General features: G+C 35.9%; 1 protein-coding gene across 1 annotated transcript; it reads left to right on the forward strand.

The window, feature by feature from the left end:
• The first annotated feature begins 1501 nt into the window (after positions 1-1501).
• LOC129753156 (uncharacterized) lies at positions 1502-4847 on the forward strand. Its single transcript, XM_055748952.1, has 4 exons — positions 1502-1564; positions 1624-2558; positions 2715-3877; positions 4711-4847. Exons 1-4 carry the CDS (start codon positions 1502-1504, stop codon positions 4845-4847), a joined length of 2298 nt encoding a protein of 765 aa, XP_055604927.1.
• Positions 4848-14829: the final 9982 nt, after the last annotated feature.

The following is a 14829-nucleotide window of genomic DNA, read 5'->3' on the forward strand; positions in this document are numbered from 1 at the left end:
TTAAGCAGGTATCGATGAACAGTCACCTATTAATAAGCAACGTAGTTCATCTTGCTGATGAAAATTTGGAAACACTCATTCGGAAAATTATGAATTACTTGGGAGTTGACTGTTACGCTGAGCAGATTATAGGGATAGCCCGTTTTTCAACTTCAAACACCAAAGGAATAGTACCAATCCTGGTTCGTTTCACAAGTGATTTGCTGAAGGAAAGGTTAGTGAGAGCCGCCCGAGGAAAACCTGTAAACTGCCTGGACATTGGATTAGGAGTGGATCAACGAATTTATCTCAATCACCGCTTGACTGATGCCAATCAACGCCTACTGAGTGCTGCTAGAAAATTTAGAAACGAGAATAACTTTAAATATGCTTGGTTTACGAATGGATTTGTATACTTGAAGAAAGATGAACATTCTAAACCTATCAAAGTATGTGATATTCACGATTTGCAAACACATTGTTAATCATCAAATTCCTTCTCACGTCATAAATCATACTGAATTGTATCCTTATAAACTTTTGCACTTGAATGAACCGCTAGATATTATTTAAATTAGGCTAGATTAAGATACTTGCTCCAGAAATCATACTTATTTGGTGGCTTCAACAGTTTATGTAAACTTCTTAGCTACAAAAATTTGAATAAAGTAAAAAAAAAAGGTTTCAGACGTCTAAAAATATCAACTTTTATTGAAAACTTTAAATTAAATTTTTAGAGTTAAATTATATTTATCAAAATTTCAATACTTTACATCACTTACAAAAAATAAAGCAGCACAATTTTACTTTGTTCGGCTGCTTGTCGGTTTGTTTACTGTCTTTCCTCTCAGTTTTGCTATGATACCAGGGTTGCCAATATTTTTTTCACAAATTCAAAGAGCTTGAATATAAAAATTAGGGTACTTCATTATTCTTTCAAATATGCTACATGCTCACTAGACCGTTGCAAAAACTGACATTTGGCTCCCATATGTTTTTTCGATGCCTTTCAGGTCACCAAGCATCAGTGTAAAATTTGGGATGATTTGGTTGATTTCTGAGTTAGCGCAACGCGTTTCAATTTTGTATGGAAATTTGTAAGGAAGGAGAAATTTTTGCACATTAAATCATCCAGAAAATTTAAATAAGCTTGAAATGAAGTCAGTCATTGATTTTTGGTTTTGACTATTTTTAAGCTTCATTTTCTGCTAGCATGACAAGCAGCAAAGAATTTCATGAAAAAAGTTATAACCATTTCAAAATAAAAAATCTGAATCCATTGAAAAGTATTCTGCTTGCTAGAGCTGTAAATGATATCATGAAATGTTTTTGCAAAGGTTATATAATGCTAATAGTCGCCGTAGTAGAGGTGGTGGGGTCCTCATAGCGGTATCAACCAAGCTTAGCTCATCAATCGAAAATCTTAATATTGACAGCATAGAAAATTTGTGGGTGAAAATATCCTATGATAACAGCTCATTTTTGATCGGGACAGCATATGTACCACCGGAAAAAAGTCACGATGGATCAGTCATCGATTTACATGTTGACGCGTTATCAGCGGCCAGGCTACGACACTCTGCATGTAATGTCATTCTGCTTGGTGACTTTAATCAATCGCAACTAATCTGGATTCCTGGCCAGAACAACAGCATGGTGTTAGATTCTGCTTCAGTGATAAATACAGCTAGTGCTTCACTCTTGGATGGAATGACACTCAATGGAGTAAGTCAACGAAACGGGATACGAAACTCTCAAAATCGTACGCTGGATTTGGTTTTCTCGGATGATTCTATTTTGATTAGCCCCATAATCGAAGTCAGCAATGTCGTTGTCCCTATAGACGGGTACCACCCTCCGTTGGAGTTCGAAATTTCATTCCCGTGTCCCATCGATTTTGTTGAGAATTTCGATGCATCAGCTCGTGACTTCAATCGTGCGGATTTTGATACCATGAACCGTATTCTGTCTGGAGTTGACTGGTCTGATCTTCAAAGTTGTACTGACGTAAATGTGGCTGTTGATACATTGAGAACAATTCTGGATGACGCTTTTGAGAATACCGTTCCCCTGGTGCGACCTCCTCTCCGACCCCCTTGGACTAATGCTCACTTGAAGCGGCTGAAAAAGATACGTTCAAAATTGCTGCGGAAGTTTAGTAACTCCAGATGTCCATTCGTCAAAAGCAAGTTGAACGCTGCGACTAAGAAATACCGAATATACAATCGAATTTGCTATCGCCGTTATGTGGATCGCACTCAGAGTGAGCTTCGTCGTAATCCAAAAAAGTTCTGGAAATTTGTGAACTCCAAACGGAAGGAGTCCGGGCTTCCAGCTACACTCCAATTGAACAACCGTATTGCCAAGTCACCTGCTGAAAAATGCTATCTTTTTGCGACTCACTTCGCTAGTGTTTTTTCAGATAAGTCGCCATCTGCCAGTCAATCGAATGCTGCCGTAACCCGACTACCTGTCGATGTGCTCGATCTGGATGTTTTTGCTGTTAGCGAGGAAATGGTTTCAGAAGCTATCATTAATTTGAAAAATTCGACTTCAGCCGGACAGGACGGAATACCGGCGTGCGTACTGAAAAATTGTCGCAATGTACTGGTGAAACCTCTTACGCGTATTTTCAATCAGTCTCTAGAATAGCAAAAATTCCCTGCCATCTGGAAAAAATCATTTATGTGCCCAGTATACAAAAAAGGTGACAAAAAAGATGTTCTTAACTACAGAGGTGTCACATCGCTAGCTGCCTGCTCGAAGGTATTTGAGAAGATCGTCAACAATGTCATGTTTTCAGCTTGCCGGAACTGGATCTCTGAGAACCAGCATGGATTTGTTCCTAAACGCTCGGTAACTTCAAACCTGATGGTTTTCACATCCTTCTGCATATCAAATATGGATGACGGCAAACAAATCGATGCGATATATACCGATATTTCGGCGGCATTTGATTCTGTAAACCACGATATTCTGCTGAAAAAATTGCATCGATTGGGGTTTTCCGAACGAATGTGCGCGTGGATTAGAAGCTACCTAACGGATCGTCGATTGGCTGTTAAAATTGGTTCTGCTGAATCCTCTGACTTTATTCCAAAGTCCGGGGTACCCCAAGGCAGCAATTTGGGTCCTTTACTGTTTACGCTGTTCTGTAATGACATCAATTTGTTGCTCACTGGGTGTGGAGTTTTGCTGTATGCGGATGACTTAAAAATATTCCTAGTCATAAACAGCCAATCTGACTGCCTCGAGTTGCAACGCTTCTTAGACACAGTTGTGAACTGGTGCGCTAACAATTTACTTGTCTTGAGTGTTGCGAAATGCTGTATTATCACATTTGGGCGCAGGAAAAATCCCTTTGTGTATGATTACAATGTTATGGGCGAGCAGTTGCATCGTGTTGAGGAGATTAAGGATCTTGGCGTTTTGTTGGACAGTCGAATGACTTTTAAGCGGCATTACTCTAAGGTACTCGAGAAGGCTAACCGTATGCTGGGATTTATCATACGTCTGAGCAAAGAATTCACAGATCCGGTCTGCTTGCGAGCTCTGTATTGCTGTCTGGTGCGATCAATACTGGAATCCGCGAATCTTGTATGGTGGCCTTTTGAAGCCGCATGGACAGCACGTTTTGAAGCAATTCAACGTCGGTTCGTACGTTACGCTTTTCGAGAGCTACCTTGGGAGAATCCTTTGAATTTACCGCCATACGCACAACGTTGTGCCCTGCTTGGACTTCATACGCTGTCGGATCGTCGTTCCATCGGTCAATCGCTGTTCGTGGCAAAAATTCTTCGGAACGAAATTGATTGCTCCTGGCTACTTTCTCGCTGTAATATTTATGCGCCAGAACGAACTCTACGAAATAGAAACTGGTTATCCCTGGAACCGAGAAGTACGCGTTATGGAAGCAACGACACTCTTCGTTCAGCAAAAATATGCTTCCTTAGTTATTATACTATCTTTGACTTTCATGTATCCACTTTAACCTTTCGACGCCGTATTGAATCTGAATTAAGTGTTCAACTACGAAGTTGAGTAAAACTATCGTGCTTTGTACAACTAACATTAAGATGATCATTAAGACACCCATGTCAGATGATTTTATTTTATATAAATAAATAAATTTAAAAAAAAAATTAAATTAAATTAAATAAATAAATCAATAGATTCTCTGGCAATGTAAAGCAGCTTTTTGAGATTTTTCATTTCCATCCTATGGTTACACAGCATGCAAATAAGCACAAAAAAAATGCAAAAATTAAAAAAAAAATTTGAAAAATATTTTTTTATAACATCGAATAACTTTTATGGGGTATAGCTTACGTTTTTGCTTTGTTCACATGAATAATACTGCGAGAGTCAAGGAATACCTTTAATCAAAGTGAAATTTTTTGGAAGTCTCATTAAATATCTGGCGATTTTTGAATGAAAAATTCTATTTTCCCATACAAATTTCCATACAAAATTAAAACTCGTTGCGCTAATTCAGGACTAAATGGATCGCTTCTATAATTATTATTGCTATTTCTGGCAGCAAAACAACCAAAAATAGTTATGGGAGGTGTAAAAATTTAAGAATTTGAAATTTCCATACAAAGCTTGCAGTGGTTAATGGTTAATGTTTCTGGTGTTTTGTTTGACGGATGATGTTACTAGCCGTGTAATGTAACAATCAAAAAAAATTAATCATGAATAAAAGTATGTGAAAAAATTCCCCACGAACAGGAATCGAACTCAAGTCTACTGATTCCCTCTCCGACACCTTACCAATAGGCCCAATCGAGTTCAATTCGCTGCTAGATTATACGGCAGATGGTGCTTATCTTGCCCTGATTAATAGTGCTCTATTCGCCCCAGGTTAACAAAATTAAGTAAAAACGCGGTTTAAAACTGATTTATGAGAAAAATCTAAAATTTTATGATGGTGAAAATTGAGAAACAATGTGTTAATCATGTTGTAGTGCGTACATTTCAGATCAAGATGATTTAATGGTCAAAAAAGCTTTTTTGGTGGTGCTCAAAAATTATAATATTTTCGTCACTTGAGAACCTAGCTGGTTATTATTTAATATTTCTGTAAAAATGAAATGGATTTTTTTTGGTGATAAATTAATACTATAGGTAGTAAGAAACAAATCCTCATGAATTTTTTTTTTATGAAAATACGTACTTTTGTAGAAAAAAAGTGCTTACTATGCCCTGGGTGCTCGTTATGCCCTTATCTCTCCTATTGAGGGCTTCGAAAAAACATTTCATGAGTATTTTTATAAAAGTTGCGCAAATAATTTTAACACAATTTGTTTTTTTTTTGTTAGATTTGGAAAATAGTGATAAAAAATCCGGGCGAAGTTCTACCTTTTTTAATGAAATCCGGGCTGACTTCTCCCAAGTTTTTTAAACCCGGAAAACCAGACCCTAATAGTATTGCATGTGTTTTTTTAAAGTAATACCTCGCTAGGCCACCAGCAGTGGAATTGATGGATTTTCAGTGCCAGAAGACATACCACTATTCAACAACTAATAACTGTTCTGCGAAATAGTAATCGGCCCGTGCTGAACAAAAATTGGATATGTGATGCTAATGCTTCTAAATAAATTCTACCAGCTCATTTTCACCATCTTTCATTTCTTCCAACTTTCTATATATCTATAAAAATATCATAATCTTAAGATCACTTTTCACCGATAAGGCCGATAAATTAAGTACCGTAAACTGGGGTAAAATTTGATCACCGAGGTCGATTTGATTAACATTAATTTTTTACAAATAATCATCGTTAACTAAGTCCGAAGTTTAAATATCTGATAACTGTTTTCTAAGTTTGAACGCCTATCAATTGAGTTTCAAATAGGTAAAATTTGGTTTGTGGTTGGAGATTTGTTATATTACTTAAAATCTAATTTTAAAGTTTAAAATTATCTGTTTTTTATCAAAGACTTACGAACAAACACCTCTCCCGATTAAATGATAGCAATGGGTTGTTTGATATGAAAGTTTAACTTTTTTTTCCTTTGTATAGGTTATTTTTTAAAGGTTATTTTTATGGTCATTTTATGATAATTTTTGTATATTTTTAAAAATTGACATTTTCTATGAGAAAGCCTGTATAGAATAAGGTTGCCAGAATTTTTTCCACTCCCATCCGGGCCTAGCAATTCCGGGCATTTTTTCAAAAAAAACCTGGCAAAATCCAGGCATGGATTTCAATTTTTCAAATCCAAAAACCGGGCAAAAACCGGGCAAAATTTAGGTGTTGTTATGTATAAAAACAAAGCAAAAAAAGCAAAAAAAATGAAATCAATATTTTATTGATGTAATTGCAGACTTCCAAAAACTTTTTGGAACACTTAAATATTTAAAGGTTTATAAAAGTAAATCAGCGAAATAATTTGAAACAACCGTTGAAAATTTCCATACCATTAATCGATTTTGCTAAAACTTACTCAAAAACTTAGATTTTTTTTGGTTTTTTTGTGAAAATTGTGAAAAAATCCGGGCAATATCCGGACTTTTTTCACGATATCCGGGCAACCGGGCCGGGCCGGACATTCTCGAAATTTTGCATCAAATATCCGGGCAAACCCGGATAAAACCGGGCAATCTGGCAAGCTTAGTATAGAATAAATGGCTAAAACCCTATCAAATGGTTAAGGTTGAATAAAAAAAAGACTATAGAAACATTGGGAGGACCTAGGACATTGCATGAAGATAAAGTTTCATTTTTTTCTGGCCAAAAAATATTGAAAAAAAAGTTTAAAATTTTTGCCCCTAAATGTATCAGCGACATTTTCCAATTTTTGAGTATATGTTTTTGTTTTTAAAAGAAAATGTTAAAAAATTCAACTGAATCCATACGAAAAATAACTGTTATTGATGATTTAAGCCCTCTGTGGCATCAAACTAATATTTTTGAAGATGTTGAGATAAGTTAAAACCACAGTGATCAAATTTTTCCCGAAACATGAAATCTGGTATTGTAACAAACTTTTAGTTATAGCCACTAATGTCGTTTGAATATTCTGTGTATTGGAAAATGAATTCAAATAGTGATCAATGTTCCCCCAGTTTACAGTAACAAAAATAATAAACGAAATAAAAAATTTCGACAAAGTTGTACACTGTGTAGCAAAAAATTACCTCAAAAGAGTCAACAAATTTCTAAAAAAAAAGGAAAACAAACTAGGTTCCACAAAAGTCTCAAAAAATGATGTTAATTTTTTCGAACAAAATGTTCAATTTACCTATAAACAAGCTCTTATAAACGTTACTTAGAAATTCTACATAAAAATCCTGAATGAGTTTTGAACCAATACAAAGATTTGAAAATCCCAGGGTTTGTGAAATTCAATAATGACTTCAAATCGACCTAGTCTATTGCGATATATTGTTAGGTAAAAATAAAAACAAACTGCATTTTAAATTATCTTTTTGTGACGCGGAATATCAAGCAATAAAAAAGAATCCAATTTTTTGACAAAATACTTGAAAAATGAACAACACTTTTCACTATCATTCCACTCGAAAAACGGTCCTATCAATTTCTGAGTATGCTTGAACAACAACGAATTTCTGAGATCAAAATTTTTAAAGCTTGGTGAAAATCGGTTCTGCTGGAAATTTAGCGTTTTATGATTACAAAAAACTTTTATTCTACGGAAAACCTTTATAGACGAGAAAAAGTTTTTGACCATATTTTTTTTTTCAAAAATTGCAAAACTACAGGGGCTACGTGACTCTCAGTACTTTATCGGATGTTGATTTTACGCACTTCAACAAATTTTCCCCAAATTTGGAATTCTTGTTAAAATTGGTTCACAAATAACTGAGATACTTCAACTAATATGAAAAGTAAATATTGTGCATATTTTTCAAGTTGTTGTCGTACTTTCCCAACCTCGCCATTAGACGGGGTTTATGTTTCATCTTTCCTCCATAACAAAGGATTTTTTTTTCAAAAAATCAATCCGAATGGTGGTAACTCATTAACCTAACTCCCTATAATTGTTTTAGATCGAAAAACAGTTTTTAAGCTGCTATTTGCAGTAACTTTTGACAACAGCTTGTCAATCAGTTTTTAAGAAACAAGTATAGTTAGAAAAACATATTTTCAATCATTTAGCAAAAAAAAAGTGTTAAACTTGGAGGTTAGGGTTGGGGGTTGGGCACTGGAAGGTTAATCATGAGTTAATGATTGTTAAAACTTGTGTTGTCATTGTATTTCATTTTAAATACTGTAGAAGTTTCTAAATTAGACTACGATTTTCTCTTATTTCCAATAATTTCAAGGACATGTAAATAAGCCAAATATTGTTGAAAGCATTCTGATCCAATTGATTTTCAACATCCCGATTTCCCGGTTCCTATCCAACTCTTTAATTCGAAGCCAGTTGCCGGCAGATTCTGATCCGGATCAGCTTTCCATATTTGCTTGATTGGGATGCCATCATCAAAACCTTCCATCAGACGGCATTTTATCCAACGGACGGTCCGGTCCAATGGCCAATGATTGACTCGGATCATCCGGATGATGTTTTGTTGAGTGCAAATTTGATCCCCCGGCTCTTGATTGAGCCCAACAGTAATGTTATGGTGTAGGGATTGTGGACATAGTTTGCTCTAATTAACTCGCTCTCGAGATTAAATCACTTAAATTTGCTGTTTCCTGCAGCTGGTCGCAAAAGTAAATTTGATCTAGTTTCGAATTGGATTTGAATTGAATTTATTTCGAAACGTTCCGAGAAGATTTGGGTCAAGATAAGCTGCAAACCCTGTGCTGAGAATGCCGATGAATGCACTTGGGCTTTGAAGTTTGTAAAGCTGATGAAATCCTTTCTCAATGTCGGATTCGTATTGAAATTTGTAGGAACATTTCAATGAACTCTCCGGCGCTGCCGAATGAATCAAACGGAAGACCAGCATTAGTGGAATCGGTTCTATGGAAGACGGCCTTGTTTCCCATTGAGGCGACGAACAATTGGCGTACCGCCATAGAACGTGACTCAAGTGTGACTTTAATATTTCAAGCGGATTCACTTTATTCACTGTGGACTGATGTAACTATTTCTTAGCTTTTTTTTAGTTTGGTGTATCGTTAATTTTCCTTTCTGAAAACAAACTCAGGTTGATTTTTTTCGATTTATTCAAAAAAATCCCTTTTTTGTCTCAAATTTGAGCCATTTTTCGTGTCATCATTCCACTGTTTGCCTTCCAGCCATCAAATCACTTTCCGCAGATGGTAATCAAAGTATCGCACCAGCTTGCTTCGTAGAAATACGACCTGGCCTAGGCCTAGGACAACCAAAATGTGTATCTACAATATGTGACCGACCAAGAATACGGGCTGTTTTCCAAAAGTCTGCCGGCGTCAAGTGTGGTTAGCCGCAGTAATCGAGAGTGAGATACATCATTCTCTTGTAGAACTAGTAGGAAGGAATGGGAATACTTGAGAGTATCATCGTCGTCGTTCGTAGGACCAAAAACCGAGATCGGCCTTGGAAGATTAACTCCGGTAGGCCCCGGCAGCGGAATATTATGGCAAACAAACAGAAACGGATTGTAGTTGGAGGATGTTCTACGTTCAAGTATGTTTGTATGTTGAAATTCGTCGATTCCGGACCAGCAGCCGCGTGCTTCAGCAGATGGTTGATTTGCTCCCAATTAGGTTGATTATGAGATACGTGATTAAGGGGCCAGATGAGCGATGATGGATAATGTTGTTTATGAGATTGTATTTGAGATACAATCTATTCAAACATAATTTTCTCGGAGGAAGCTGTCATTATAGCTGGAAATATCCAATCTTGATACATATTTTAATTATATAATTTAAACTATTTGCAGTTAATTTGACGTATGATGTTAAGTTCATTTTAACTTTTCGACATTTGTTTTATTGTCTATTCTTATTCCAAATTACACATTGTATTGCAATATATATATTTTGTTCATTTTCCAATAATAGATATGTATATTGACAAAACTTTATTCAAGGGAAAGCAAGCTACAGTTGCGTTCAAAAATGGAAAAAAATATTGAAAAACAGCGCACATACTTCCAAATTTTACAGGCTACCATTTCTCTCACAGGAATATTAAGAACATCCGTTAAAAACAATGAAATTTCCTGTTACCTCAAAACCAATCTCATATTCAATTCTCTTCCAGTATCGATTGCGCAGGTCGATTTTGATCAGATTCAGCTGGATGCTAGAATGAACTTATTTTCTTAATCTCTCCAAATTTTGATAAGAAAAAACATAAAATTTTTACAGAGCTACAGTTAATTCTTTTAGGAAATCTCAATTTTCCCTACTAAAATAGCTTTATGTTTTTTTCAAAGTGCTCGGAAAATATTAAAAACTCAATTTATGAAGTGTTAGTGAATACAACCAGCTCGTGTTGAAGTTTCGTGAAAAGATATCAGCTGTGTGCCAAAATTAGCTACTCCGCGTGATTTAATGCTTTTTTGAACGGAACAGTTTATGTGCAAATAACGGAATAACTATACAATATTTTGCACAACTCAATAACTAGTCGAGCTTATGGAACAAAAACTTTCATGGGAGGGTATTTACATATGAGGCCCTTGAAGCCAAAGAAGTATAAGTGACAAAATTGGAAAAAAAAATGAGATAAGCATCGAGAACGAATCCTTTTTTTCCGTATTCTACTGGCTGCGTCCTTTTGTTTACGCTTGTCTGTACCTACGTGGAACATAAAAAAAACATTTAGTTTGTGCTAACATTTCGAAATGTGTCGTCTTACTCCGGAGAAGAGAAAAAGTATCGTACATAAGTGGTCTACTGTGAGTGGAATCTCATTGAGAAAATTGGCCAAAGAAGAGGATGTGAGCGTCGGAGCGGTACGGACAGATACTAAAAAATATGATAAACGTTGTACATTTGAAAATGTAAAAGTGATAAAAAATATGGTCCTTTAAGTCCTGCTATCGACAAAAAAGTGAGAGATGACTACAAACAGAAACCATCGACTTCCGTTCGAAATATGGCGAGAAAAGTCGGGACCTCGACGTCTAACGTGATGCGTGGTAAAGAGCGACTTGGGCTGAAGACGTATCGAAAGCAGAAAAAAACCTGAAAGGAATCCAAATCAAGCTGCTTCTGTCAAACCAAGAGCCCGGAAACTTTTTAATCCAATATTTTGCAAAAGTTCTGGATGCATTATCATGGACGATGAAACGTATGTGAAATTGAACTTTAAAAGCCTTCCTGGGCCACAAGACTTCACTGTACGCAAGGACAACGATATCTCCGAAATGTAGAAGGCCATTTTCACCGAAAAATTTGCATGAAGGTGATGGTGTGGCAGGCAATTTGCGAGTGCGGCAAAATATCTAACCCGTAAGTCACTTCAGAAACAATTGAATAATTTAAAATGAATCTCTATAAAGGAAATCTCTTTCCATTGAGATTCATAGATGTCAATTAATTTAATTAGTATCGTCATATTTCCTCGCACTAGATTAATGAAAGAACTATATCAAGGAATGCCTTCAGAAGCGTTGATTGTTGATGATCAAGCAACATGATCCGAAACTACGCAAAGCAAAGCTATGAAAATACATAAACCCAGTGATGACATTGGAAAATTTAAAATTGATTGGCCAAAAGAGATGAAAATGGGGGGTTATGCAACTGTGCAGAAGCTTATGAGTCATGTTCAAGGAAAATTGCGAAGTCTGGCATATGATTAAAGGTTTTCATCAAATAATTAAGAGTACAGTGTTGATTCGGGAGTCAGCCGTCGTCGAGAGTGGTCGCGAATTCGGTCGTCGTGTATTGTTGTATTGTGTTGTTGTCGTCAAGGGAGAAATATGGAACATCGGTTGATCGGTTTCGGCTCGGATGAAGTTTTACAAATGAAATTAGCATCGAAGTGCGATGGAATTTATTCGAAATGTGTTAATACAAATATGGTTGAAAAGGAAGCTATAATGCCGGTGATGTGGATAAATTATGTTTTAAAATGGCGTCCAATTTCAGCCGGGAATGGTCAGCGCATAGAAGATTTTTTTTTTTTGTGTGGTTCGCAAGTGATTAATGGTTGAAGATTCATTTAAGAGGATGTGCTTTTACCGTTTTTTTTAATTTATTGCGGAATAATTGTGGAATTCAATATTGCGGAAGAAAATCGTCCTTTGGCACGGGAGGGAAATTATTTCCGTTTTTGTTTTGCTAAGTAATGCCAAGTGTATCGGAGGAGGACACTAGTGATCAGAGATGTGTGTGTGTGTTTTGTGTTGTCAGTTTGAGAAGAGACACACAGCCGTCTGAGCGATGGGAACTGCCAGGCCCACTTGGCTAGATTTAAGTTTTGTGAACGCATACACTGAAAATCGAAAATACCCAAACTTGAGAACTGCCACCCGCCAAACCAAAGTTCAAGATTGACAACTTAAGTTTGTGAAAAAATCACAGCTTGCCAATAAGCCAAACTTGTCCTTCAAGCGAAGAACTGTTTTTTTGGGGGGTTTTTGTTGTAAGCGCATCTGATTCTGTTACCTCCATCGTGGCAGATTTAGGTTTGGGGGTAAGTTCAAAGCGAAGAACTGTTTTTTTTGGGGGATAACTTTTATTCCCGCTTCATTCGCAGAAAGTCTCACATATACGATGATGTAGCTGCCTCTCTCAACAATTCTTCGGTGGTCGAGCGGTTAGCATCCTGAGATGGTAATCGCAAAGCTATTGCAGGTATGGGTGTGATTCCTGAACCTGGCGATATTTTTTTTATTTTGATTTCCATTTTATTGTGGTATCAGATTTTGGGGGATGAGTTCTCCTTTAGGAGCTTAACTTTGAGCTATGCCACCAATAGCCAAATCTGTAGGGAGGGAGTTTCATTCGGGTTGGCGGGGAAAGTTCTCAAGTTTGGGTATTTTCGAGGTTCAGTGTACATCGCATTGTGGGGGAGTGTAAATCGATATTCGCAGAATTATGTGCTTTTGATTTTCGTCCATTTGAATTTTTTCCCTGTAGTTCATGTCTCGTGAGGTGGTTTTTAAGCTTTATAAGCAGTGGGCAGTGGAATGATGGGTTTGGCGTGTTGACACGATTTCGATTTTTTTAATCATAGGCCGAAATGGTTGGATTCACCTATCGTTCCGGATCAAATATGAACGAACAGAAAATGTTACCTGGAGCGAAAGGGAAACAGTAAAAGACGATGTTACGTCGGTGTGCGTGTCTTTTAAATGGGTCGGTTGGTAGTTTCCGCGGGCTTTGCAGTGGTATTTTTGAGAGCTTCGCGCGTGTTTTCCTGTCCGGCTTCTATCGTCAAGAGTGTGTGTGAGCATTTTGATGGTTTATTGATACGAGAGAGAGTGGGTCGTGTATTGTAAACACGTGAATTCTGAATAATGTGCAGAGGAGTAGGTTGAAAGAAGGGGCTGAATCATAGCAGAATCGCAAAGGAAGTACCAGATTAATTAACCCAGTGTCATCGATGGATTATAACGGATTGAATTAATCATCACGCAAGCTAAGTTTGTCATACTGTTTTTTTTATATTTTCTTTAGCGTTCGCACAAAAGTATATCTTGAAGCATAAAACATATGTTCATTTTGCACAGGGGTTTTTTTTTTTTATAACATGACTCTTGTCATGCAGCCGAGCAAGAGTACCACAGATTTTCTTACTTTTTGCACCTTATTACTGATCATTGAATTTCAGGAGGCCTTATTCTGGAGATTGATGTAAAAAATAAAAAATATTCTTATCTACAAACTTTTCAGCTTCTTCGTTCCTGCATCGAGCACTTTGCTGATGACCATCCAAAGAATCTTTAACCTTTAATTTTTTGTATATTGTATATGTTTTTCCATTTGTTATAAGTATTAGAGGAATTGAATTAATAATTGATCAAATATGCACATTTTATCCTAATTAGATTTCAAAATTTGTTTTCACAATAGTTTGCTATTGTAGGGTATTTTTCTCTGTTTAATTCAGATTAAATTCTATTGATAATAATGAAGTCCAAGTTTCAATATAATTCTATTTTTATAACAGCACTTAGCTCTATGAAACGACTTTCACTCCAGTTAATCGGGATCTACATAACCGCTTTTTTTACAGCTGGTAACTTTGGATTTCAAGTGATGATCGTCAGTACAATTATTTGAGCATTGCTTTATAATTTATTTATGAATAAACTACTTATAAAAAATATCAAAAATTATTTATTAAAAAAAAAAATCATTTCAATCATCATTTGAATCAACCTCATTTCAGTCTTCTGTCCACCCGAGATATATTATAACATTTTAATTAATTTAAGTTTTAAAAAAACATCAACAGCTAAGGAGTCTGATTTGAAACACGAGCATGCAACGTTGTACAGGCCGTATTACGAACATCTTTCAGATTAAGGCTTTTTTTAACAGATTTAAGCTTTTCAGATGTTTTTGATTTTTCATCTACAATGCTATCAAGGCAAAAGTTCTTCAATCTGATAAAAAAGCTTAAAACGAAATTCACTAACAATAAGATGATGGTCATGCGTTTTATAATGTAGTCTTGTTACGTTGCATACCCGTGATTTGGATCTGGAACTGCACCGCATCATTGGATACATCACCATAGTTAAAAAAAAAGTTCAGTTAGAGATATTCAACTTGCATGACATAAGAAGAAATTTTACCTAATGAATTAATTTTAAATTTACAGGAATTTCAAGTGGAGAAAACGAAATTGTATGCTGAACACATAATCTAACTTTCACTTTATGCTTTCCATATATATTACTGAACAGATATTCATTTTCATTATATCTATATCTTTTTAAATTGATAACTGATTGATATTTCATATTTACTTAATACATAA

Source organism: Uranotaenia lowii, chromosome 3, assembly GCF_029784155.1.
Source record: "Uranotaenia lowii strain MFRU-FL chromosome 3, ASM2978415v1, whole genome shotgun sequence".
Lineage (NCBI taxonomy): Eukaryota > Metazoa > Arthropoda > Insecta > Diptera > Culicidae > Uranotaenia > Uranotaenia lowii.

What these genes read in the sequence shown, in the direction of transcription:
- LOC129753156 (XM_055748952.1), top strand. Translation starts at nt 1,502, where the DNA reads ATGGATCAGTCATCGATTTACATGTTGACGCGTTATCAGCGGCCAGGC. An exon ending in CAGGCTACGACACTCTGCAT is followed by an intron (nt 1,565 to 1,623) that starts GTAATGTCATTC and finishes ATTCCTGGCCAG; the next exon opens with AACAACAGCATGGTGTTAGA. An exon ending in GGACAGGACGGAATACCGGC is followed by an intron (nt 2,559 to 2,714) that starts GTGCGTACTGAA and finishes TCTTAACTACAG; the next exon opens with AGGTGTCACATCGCTAGCTG.